The sequence below is a fragment of the Emydura macquarii genome, unplaced genomic scaffold (assembly GCF_026122565.2).
Source record: "Emydura macquarii macquarii isolate MOO-44397 ecotype Brisbane River unplaced genomic scaffold, CSIRO-AGI_Emac_v2 contig_369, whole genome shotgun sequence".
NCBI lineage: Eukaryota > Metazoa > Chordata > Testudines > Chelidae > Emydura > Emydura macquarii.
The window spans coordinates 3,960,206-3,970,772 of record NW_027130506.1 but is presented as its reverse complement, the minus strand read 5'-3'; the positions used below and the strand labels follow the sequence as shown (position 1 = coordinate 3,970,772).

Here is a 10,567-nt window from a genome sequence, read left to right as displayed (position 1 = left end):
GCGGAAGTGGTGCGCGGGGATCAGGTGAGCCCCTGGCCTGCTGCCCGGCGGGCCGGCCCGGGCGCTAGCGGCGGCCTTCGCTCCGCCCCCCGGCGGCGCGGCTGGCGGCGCTGGAGTCGGGGCGCTCCCGGAGCGCAGCCCGCTGTCCTGTGCGCGGCTGGCTGTCGGTCGGGCTGTGCAATCACATGGTGCGCTGAGAATGCTCCAAAGATGGCGGTAGCGGCAGCGGCGGCGGTGGCGGGGAGCGGCGGCGGGGCCGGGGCCGGGGCCGGCCGGGCGCAGCAGCGGAGCGGTTGGCTGGAAGTGCTGGTGCGCGATCGCTGGCACAAAGTCCTGGCCAACTTGGGCGAGGACGCCCTGGTGCTGAGCTGCGAGGAGCGCGCCGACGGCGCAGCCCACAACGGCGTCGGGGCCAGCGGCAACGGGGCGCCCGGCCGAGGGGCGGCCGCCGGGAACCCCGGCGGGGCGGCCGAGCCCCCCGGCGGCAGCCCCAAGGCGGGGGGCGGCCCCGGGGTGCGCACCGCCTTCACCGAGCTCCCGGAGCAAGTGCCCGACGCGGTCTCCAACAAGAAGCGGTGCGTGAAGGTGCTGAAGCAGGAGCTGGGCGGGCTGGGCATCAGCATCAAGGGGGGCAAGGAGAACAAGATGCCCATCCTCATCAGCAAGATCTTCAAGGGGCTGGCGGCCGACCAGACCCAGGCCCTCTACGTGGGCGATGCCATCCTGGCCGTGAACGGGACAGACTTGCGGGACGCCACCCACGACGAGGCGGTGCAGGCGCTCAAGCGGGCGGGCAAGGAGGTGCTGCTGGAAGGTAAGGGGTTAAAACGGGCCCGGCAGCTGCCCTCGCCCTTCCCCCGCCCGTGGCCGCGCACACGCGTGCTCTCTGCGAAGGGTGGCCAGGGTCGCCCCGCGGGGCAGGTGCCGCGCTGCTGCCCGGGGTTGAGCCGGGGTGGAAGACGCAGGCAGTCCCGTGTGCCCCAGCCACTGTCCCTGCCCCTGTTGGAGAGATTCGCAGGGCAGGGCGGATCAGGGGTTCGCTGATGCCTGTGGGACAGTGGTAGGTAAGGGGTGACAGACACTCCAACGCTGGGCACTCATGCTACCTCTTCTCTGGTGTGTTTATTGTCCGGGGGGGAGAAGGGACACGTCCTCCGCACAGCGCTCAGATCACAAATTCCCGGGCTGTGCTAGTCTGTGACTGGAAAGGAAGCAGTTAATGTTTTTTTTTAAAGCAGTGCTAAGGTCCCCAAGGCGCACTGCTAAGGACTTTGCAACTGTATAAAGGGGAGAACTTCCCCCAAGCAGATCGGCTCCTACCTTAACAGAAAAGTTCCAGCCTCTGGTTAGGGGAAGTTAGCAGTTAATTAGTTTAAAGGAACTCCAGGAACGGCAGCTGCAAAGCTGCGGACTTTGCGAGTTGCTCTGCGTGTATGTGTGGTTTTAAAAAACTAAAGTAAAAGAGAAGGAAAGCCTCGCCAGCCAGATCAGATCACAGACTACAGTGCAATGTAAACCTGAGTGGGACCTAAGGCAACCGCATGTCCTTGGCCACACAGCTGAGGGAATTGAAACTCCGTCAGTGCAGGGAAAGAAGCCTGTCAAAACTCCCTGAACCACTGAGATCACACACTATACATGTGACAGCGGGTTGAGTGAAAATTATCTCCGGGATCCCCAGCCCTTCTTTCTGCAAGAAGAAAACCTTCCTAAACAGCTCACATCACACGCGACAGGGCTTTGCCATCTTGTGTTTGACTAGGAAAGGCAAGAGTGAACAAAACAAAACAACAACAAAAAAGACTTCAGATCCACAAGGTGGAGAGTTTGGCTGCTACTTTCGCTCTGCAAAAGGAGAGAGAAACAAGCAGGCTGTGCGAACGTATGTGACTTGAAATGACTGACATTTACACACACACCCCTTACTATTTATGATGGGGGGGAAAGGGGAAAACAAACCTGACAGAAATTGGCAAATATCTCATTGAAACTTTTGCAGAAAAAAACAACATAGGTGTCACAGGACTCTGGCTGTTTTGCTAAAAACAGACTAACACGGCTCCCGCCCTGGAACTCATCAACATAGACTTTGATTCCCAAGCATCAGTGAGATGGTCTTTTAGAAGCCACCTTAAAAACTGAATCGGAAAGAAGTGAGTCTCACTCTAAATGAGTTTTGTCACAGCCTGTGTAAAAGACCAAAAGTGAAGGCAAGTGTTTGGGGAGGAGAGACAAAAATAAGAGCGAGGATAAGTTAAAGACCAGAAAGAACGTTCCATAGATTTCAAGACTTGTTATAAGAGGGGAGCTGAAAGCTTTTTTCTTCTTCTTCTTCTTCTTCTTTTTTCTTTTTTTTTTAATCTTTTATCCGTGTCTTTTGTTAATTTAGTTGCTAGACCTGAGAAAAGGATCAGCAGAAAGAAACATGCCCAGTGCGTGTTAAAAAGAAAATGCCCTTAGTGGATATGTGTTTTCTTGATAAAGTGCTTGCTTGTTTGTACATAAGTTCATTTAACCAGCGGTTCTTGACCTTTGAGTCATTGGCATTTGTGGGGTGAGGTGGTGACCCTGCTGTCATTCCATGTCTCTTATCTTATTTTGAAATGGATTTGCTCAAGTCATTTGCAACTGGTTCTCCTAAAGAACAGCACAGTTTCTGACGTGGCTCTCTTCAATCACTGAATAACAGTAACGCTCTTGGAGGAGTCATGGGAACCGGTGCTAAGGATTATGGGGTGCATTTGAGAATCAATTGTGAATAGCTGAACATGGGGTTATGGTATGAAAAATGGATGAGAATCTTTGGTTTAAAACCTTATAGCGTGTGTGAGGTAAAGGACAAGGAAGATAATTTGAGCTGTTTCTGTGGCAATGAAATTGAGGAACTGATCAACTTTGCATTTTATGACAATGGGAAGTGACAATCCACCTTAAAAGACTGAAAAGAAATTAAAAGAAATTGATCAACCCTGAATTGTTGGGCCCTTGTTTGTCAGGGTGTTCTTATCTAATTGCCCCTTTTGTTCATCCAGTAGTAAAATAGTTCATGAACATGTCTACTGGGTCAGAGAGCAGAATGGTAGAGGCTACTGTGGCCAAATTCCATCTTTGGTAAGAGGTTACAGCCATGTGGCCCTAGGTATGGACAGAGTTTGACCTTTGGTGTTGTCTAATGATTAACAAAGCAAACACTGTATGATTTTCTTAACTATTTTCCCTATGCATAATACACAAAACTGGACATGCAGCAGCTGTGCGATATTTATAAAAGAGTCAGTGTTGTTCCCTATAAGAGGAAAGACTAGGTAGTTTGACCAGGGACTCTTAGTCTTCTCCTGTCCCTCTACATACCCTTTTTTAAAGCCCTATTGCCACTGCTGCTGTGAGCTCTTTACTCCACTGAAGTGAATGCTGATGCCTTATTTCTGCAGTAGAATAGTAGTGCATCATTAACATTCAGTGCAGTATTTTAATAGTCACCCCAGTGGATGACTGATGCTGAAGTACTTACATTGGGCCAGGTTTTGCTTACAGGTCCACTGGAGCAGCTGGAATCAGAATCTGCCATAATGTCTCCCAGAACCTGCTACTCAGTTGAGCAGGGAATCTGTGAAGGACTAAACGGACAATTTAAAACAATTTTACGAGAGCCACTTTTCCACTTTGAAGATCACGCTTCAGTGATGCCATTTAAAACAGTCCTTTTATGACGGAAGAAAGGAAAATCAAAGGTTCTGTAAACTTTGTTTTGTTTCTTCAAGAGCCTGACACAGCTGGATTGATCCTGCTTACCTAGTGCAGTCGATGGGGGTTTTGCTGCTGCCTGAAGTGGGAGCAAGATTATGCCCTATATGATTTACTTGCAGTTCCCTAACGCTAGCATCCTAGCAAACTCTGCATTAAAAACAGCCAGCTCGGCAGGAAAAATCACACAGGGGTGTGCAAGAGGCAATCCTTCAGAAATTCTCCCCCATTAAAAACAATTGGCCGGGCAGAGGAACACTGCCGGCTGCTGTGCCAACACATTAGTTCTTGTGTCATGGTACGTTATGCTTATGTTGCTGAGGAAATTAGGGAACTTACTCATGTCTATTGGGCAACAAAATCTGAAGGGGCAAGTTCAGTGCAATGAAGCTCTAAGGGCCTGATCCTGAAAGGTGCTGAATGCTTTCTGGTTCCAGTTTGAAGTGGGTGACGCTTGAGGGTACAAGTAGGGCACAGTAGTGGGCATGGCATCCTCCCTAGAAACACTCTGCAAAAATGCTTGTCCAGAAAAATGATATATTTACAAGTGAGGGCCAAATTGTGGCCCATCCTGCAGGCCAGCCCAGGGGATTAAGGTTATGGAGCATCCCCTTGTCCTCCTGTGCTTGCCACTTGCATTGCAGGTTGTAACGTGAGAGAGAGAGCTGCATATATGGGGGGGCACTGCTGCTTCCTCTCCTGCATGGGTGGGCGTGGGAGTGTGATCTGTCTGAGCCTTAGCTCTAACCCCGTTCTCCCCAACTGTGCTGGCCAACATATATGAGCTGGTGCAAGCGGCTGTAATCTGCACCAGTATAGGGATGGCACAATTTATTTCTGCTCTTTGGGCAGCAGAAGTATGCGCTGCCCCTTGCTCAGGACTTGTGGTACACCCACAGTCTCCAACCCTGCTAACCATGACAGCAAAGCAAGAACAACGTAGAACATATGTTTGGAGAAAAGAGATGTTTATGTAACCCACTGGTCAGTGTGCGCTGTGTCCTCCTGTGTGCCCGATCCCCAGAGGATAGGAGTCTGTTACTTTCCATTTTCCAATCTCTATAATTGAGGCAGAGAGGATGCAGTTTCAGGAGCTGTTAGCTGGAAGGTATTCACACCCAGTGGTTAAAGAAGCCTGGAAAAAGAAAGGGGAGCTGTCCCTGACTAGCCAAGGAAGGGGAGAGAGCTGTAGGGAATGCTGCCAGGGAGAAAAGGGACAGCTCCCTTGTGAGTGGAGCTGTGTTTCCTTCTGTGCCTCCTTACTTTAGTCCCCACTTAGACCTACAAAAGGAAAATCATGAGATGGGGAGGGGGAGAAAGCAGGCCGGTGAGCAGATGGAGTGGGGATAGCACTAAAGTTGAGTTTGGATTGTCATCCTCAAATTAGTATTTAACCATATATATGCACTGTATGATTAAATGCTAAGCTTAGGAGATGCTGTTTACATTGGGAGACTGGAATATCTCCTTATAAAATGTGAACTGTTTACCTATGGGCCTGGAATACTGCCCATATTATAGTCATAGTTATTGCTTTAAAAGCGTATGTGTGTCTATTTTATATTTTCCCTCAGGTTCTGTTAAACTAGGTCGTCTTACAGTAGGCACTACAGAAACCTAGTGATCTCTGAGCTTGTGCAATGAGAGCACTTACATTCAAGTAGACAGATGCGTGGTTTTTTGACTCACAAAAGTATGAAAAAGCATCCAAGAATGATCGCTACATCGTGGCACTTTCTGAAATTACTAATGGGCCAAAGGGATTGTATTGGTCAGTTTCCCTTTGTATGTTCCTACAGTAAAGTTAAAAATCAAAACGTGATCTGTGCTGGGGTTTCAGGCAGGATTGCCTCTGCCTGCTAATTCATTTGGACAAAGGTAGAGGAAAGTAACCTGACCAATGTATGTGTTTACGTCCAATGAATTCAGAAAACACCTCTGAACCATATCGCTTTCTAACATGCGAATCTAGAGGTGAACATGATGGAGGTGGGCAAGCAGCAGAATATTAAACACAGAATGGATCTTCAGAGGGGTTCTTCTTAATGTTTGTATGTATTTCACTTAGCATCTTTCATGATTCTGAATTAGACTAGAATAATAGTCATATAAGAGCAATTTGCTGCTCCTTAGGGTGAATGGAAGCCTATTGTTGCTCTGTATATTATATTGTATAATATTTCCCCAGCAGTATTTATGTACAGTATTTCTAGGGGTTGAAAATACTGACATCACGTACATTTAAAATGTAAACTAAAGCAACATGTGGAAAACAACTACTATAAGATATCTCCCTTTTCTTAATCTTCTCTTGAAAAAGCAAAATAATTCAATCCTTATAAAACAGCAGCCTACTTCAAATAGAGCAAAATGGCCAAAGGCTACTTATTGACTGTACTGCAAAACTGTTCTCAGTTACCTATGTTATCATGTGTTTCCTACAGCAATGACCTGGCAACAAGTTATTTTAGGGGATAGCAAAAGACATTACTTGTTAAACAATGCCTGTCTCCTGCAAGAATGTGAAAATAGTAAGAGATATATAGAGCACAAAAGATGTCCTTGCTCTCCTATATATTACATAATAGCCACTAGCTAAATCTATGTACGATTTGGCCCCGGGAATGTAGAGCTAAAATTGAGATTGCCAATCAAATGTATACCTCACTTATAAAGTTACTCCTTACACCTACAGCAAATAGACAGATAAAATAGTCTAATCACGTCCTTTTATGCCAGCAAATATCCAATTGAACAAATGCTTCTGTTATCACCTAGAAGCTGGATCATGCTTAATGGTTTTCCTAGATATCTTTTAAACACCTTTATTTGACTATCAAATCACAATATAAAGAAGAAAGTTAAATAATTTTAGTCTCAATTACACCAGTTCCAAGAACTGTGCGATAATCTGAATCCTGATAATTATGTTTGCTTGAAAATTATGGTAAAGGTTTTGAACTTAGTTTTCACTTGAGTGGGAACACTTTAATATAATCAATGGATGATCTATAAAATTTAGTCTGTAGACAGTCTTTATCGCTTTTCACGGATAGGAATCAGTACATCCTCACAATAAATTCAGTGGACATCCTCCTCTTCAATTGCTATAAAGAAAATAAAGATAGTGTGGGCTAAATCTTACTGGGTTTACTAGGACCAGCTCATGTAAGCGGAACATGATTTTGCCCAATAATGCACTTTGTCACTTAAACTGCCTTAAAAGAATTCAGTCTTGCATTCAAGTTAAGAATACCTGGAAAGGAAACGACAACTCTTGGCAATAGTTTCATAATTAAAGACTGAACTGTAAACATGAATTCTTAGGTACTTAGTTTGATGAATGTTTTAAAAGCATTAGGTAATTCCTCTAAGATAAATAATGTCAAATTAAAAGGCTCAGGCTTTTGCCGCAGTTATTGAGATAGAACTGTATCTTAATTTTTACTGATTTTATTTTTCAATGAAGAACCATTCTAAACATCTAGGAAGATGGTTTAAAGACCATCAAGTGTGTAATAAAGTAGCTAATATGTATATACCATTGTCCCTTGCTGGATTGAATCAGAACTGCTCAGCTGTGTGTCATTGGTCCTCTAACAGGTAAGGGATATTCTTCTTTAGCTCAAATAGGGGACTGAATTTGGCAGAAGGATCTAAGCTCTGTTGCCATGAAGTTCTCAGTGGCCGTAGTTGTCAGTACAGTAACAACGATGAAGATTCACAAGTAGATTTGCTGTTTGTAGCTATTTAAGGCCAGAATGGACCGTTATGATCACTAGTGTGACCTCTTTCATAACACACAGCATAGAATTTCTCTATTTAGCTCAATAGCTTGTGGCTGAACTAGAGCATACCTTTTAGGAAGGCATTTGGTCTTGATTTCAAGGTTTGCAAGTGATGGAGAACTCACCACACCCATTGGTAATCTGTTCCAATGGTCAGTTAACTCACTGTTAAAAATTTGCCTCTCATTTCCAATTTGAATTTTTTTCTGATTTCAGCTTCTAGTCATTGGATCTCTTAATGCCTTTATCTGCTCGATTATGTAGCCATGGATTTGTGATCAGTATTACAACTACTTCAGTGCAAAGGGAAATTGGTTGAAACAGAGTCATAAAATACCTTCACGAACAAAATATTCTAGGGACAAACCTGCCTGGCTATTCCAAAGGAAAGCTGTGCCTTTCTAATCTGAAAGAGTTCTTAGCACATGTCAGTAAAATAGTGTGACACAGAGGCCCGTTGGTGGTTCACAACTCTGTACAGTCAGTAGCTCCCTTCAGGCCTGACAAACTCGCTACACCTAACACATTGCTGTCATAATATTTATTTATAAAGAGTGTTGTGTGATGTGATCAATGAAAGCTCGTGACACCTGGTCTTTAGTGTAATTGTAAAATGTATGTATTAACACTATTTGAGGAATTATAGATACTTACAGGTACGATGCTTTAAAGTCTGTAACCAAACAGAGGGAGAAACTGGTTTCTTCCAGACAGGAGGAAAGGTCTTTATCTTCCTGTCTCTAATTTAAATTAAGCACTGTGGAACCAACACAAAGGAAGCTATTTGCATATTAAGTCAATAGGAAAAACAGGTTGATGGGGGAGATGAGAACTCGGCATGGCGCCAGCACGCTGGAAAACAAGTAACAGGGGTCATATCTGGAGTGCACTTCAAAAGGATACATTTCAACGATTTACAGCATTATAAGAGGGAGGAAAAAGAACCATGTTATCCATTTTTATCCATTTTGCTGAGGAGCTCCCTTGGCAGAGAGGGTTGATTGTGAAGAAATGCATCCTGAATTGACTAAAATCAACAAGCAAAATGATACTGAGAATGAGAAACTACTTTAAACTAGGGCTGTAGCCTGATACACTTTTGTTTTGCTTTTAACCATTTCTGTTTCCATTATTCTTAGTCAACACTCACTTGTATCTGTGAATCTCTGCTTTGTTAATAAACTTATATTTGTTTTCACCAAACATTATAACAGCACAGCACTGTAAAGGACCTGATCCTGCGTTGTAACCTTCCAGCTGTGTGTACACCGTCTCTTTGGGGACAGCTTACCTGCTAATTAGTGGCAGTGTCAAGTGACAGGAGCTGGACACTACTGGGGGATGCTTCTGGTGGGTTTAGGGACTGGGCTAAATAAGAGCTAGCAGGATCCTGAGGAATTGCTGGGTTACGAGGGGACTGATCTCAGTTTAGCACTAGTCTCTCTTGCTGAGCCGGAGGAGTAACATGGTGGCCTATGGTTCTGGACGCCCTGAGAAAGTGTCACACACGTCAATAAAGAATTGGTAGATGGCATTTATTTGGCTATTCAAAAACCCTTTCAGCAGAGGGTGTTAAGAAAGCTAAAGTAGTCCCGGAGGGAGAGAGAAGGTGTTTTCATGGATTGGAAGCTGGCTGAGAGACCGACAACAAGGAGTTAGGCATCACTAGTCAGTTTTCAGAAGTGCCCCAGAGGTCTGTACTGAGTGGGCGTGTGGCCTACAGTTCTGTACTAGGACTGGTATTTGATACATTTTTCAGGGAGCAGGAAATGGGATAAGCAACGAGGATGAAAAAATTCCAGAGACAAAATTATTCAGGGCTAGAGAGGCTTGCAAGGAGCTCAGGAGGTACATGCAGCCAAGCCATGTCAGCTGCAAGAATCTGTTGGTGGGAGTAATGGCTGCTGCCCTTTGCACAGCTCCTCCCTGCCCCTCACGCAGCATTTGGGGCTGTGGATCTCACTATGTGCTGGGCAAAGAGTCAGGTACCTACCATTCCCCATCTGCTCCATAGTCTTGGGTAGACGCCCCCTGCAGAGCACAGTTCCTTGGCAACTCAGTGGAGAGTGCCTCTGCATGGGTCTCTGTGGCTTGGCCTCCATGCATAGCAGAAAGGTGACATTTCCACTGCATTTTTTGCCTTGTGTGCCTGCAAAGGGGGGGGAGGGGGAGTGCATTGAAATGAGGGTGCCCAGCATCTTGCAGGATCACAGAGCGTAACAACACTATATAAAAACTTGGGCCACAAAGAAACTTACCCAACAGCACCTGCAGGGGGATTTGAAGTAAGCAGAATGCAGTTGACCCACTTCAACTCAGTAATTACTCAAGTTTAAATCTGGCCAAAACAGCAGTGTTAGCTAGCTTGCTTACAAGGAGGTATAACTTTTTTTCATTTAGACACTGATGCATATCACCTATATTCCAATGCATCAAACTGATCAATAAAACCACCAGAAATATCAGCTTAAAAATAGCATCAAGCATGGCATCAACTCCTCAGTCACCTGGGATTGTCCATATGAGTGACTATATGTATTTTATGAGGTATGTTTTGCTATGGAGTTTTAGCTGTGTAGCCTATTCTCCCTTATCCCATAGAATGCAATTAAGCACACAATTTGTGAACAGGTCTTTTAGGTTTGTGTTACACACAGAGTTAGGATTGATGTACTGTTACATTGTTGTATCCTTTTTAAGGTTAATGAAATCAAGAAGTTTAACTTTTGGCTAACTGTCCGGCAAGGTAGCTTTACTAACTTCTGTTGTACACTTTCATTTTGGTTTATTTAATTATTCTATCTACAATTGCAAGTACTGAAAGGGTTAAGTGTTTTCTAAATCTGTCCTTAGATAGGACACAGCACTGTATGTCACATCTGAAGTAATACATCTGTATTGTAGCACTTGAGTAAAATATAGTTCTTAATTGTAAGGAAATGAGCCAGAACAGTAAATGGGGAGAGACTGTCTCGGATTTGAAATGATTAACATACAGTGCACTCCTGATTAAAATGTTATGTGGCCTTTTGCTG

At 44.8% G+C, this 10,567-nt stretch overlaps 1 protein-coding gene across 2 annotated transcripts in view; it reads left to right on the top strand.

Annotated features, from left to right (window-relative positions):
• The first annotated feature begins 210 nt into the window (after positions 1–210).
• Positions 211–10,567, top strand: part of SNTB1 (syntrophin beta 1) — a 150,265-nt gene continuing 139,908 nt past the window's right edge. For both annotated transcript variants that reach the window (XM_067530919.1, XM_067530917.1), the window contains exon 1: positions 211–814. In XM_067530919.1, coding sequence (XP_067387020.1) covers positions 211–814 — 604 coding nt within the window. The remainder of the gene's footprint in view (positions 815–10,567) is intronic.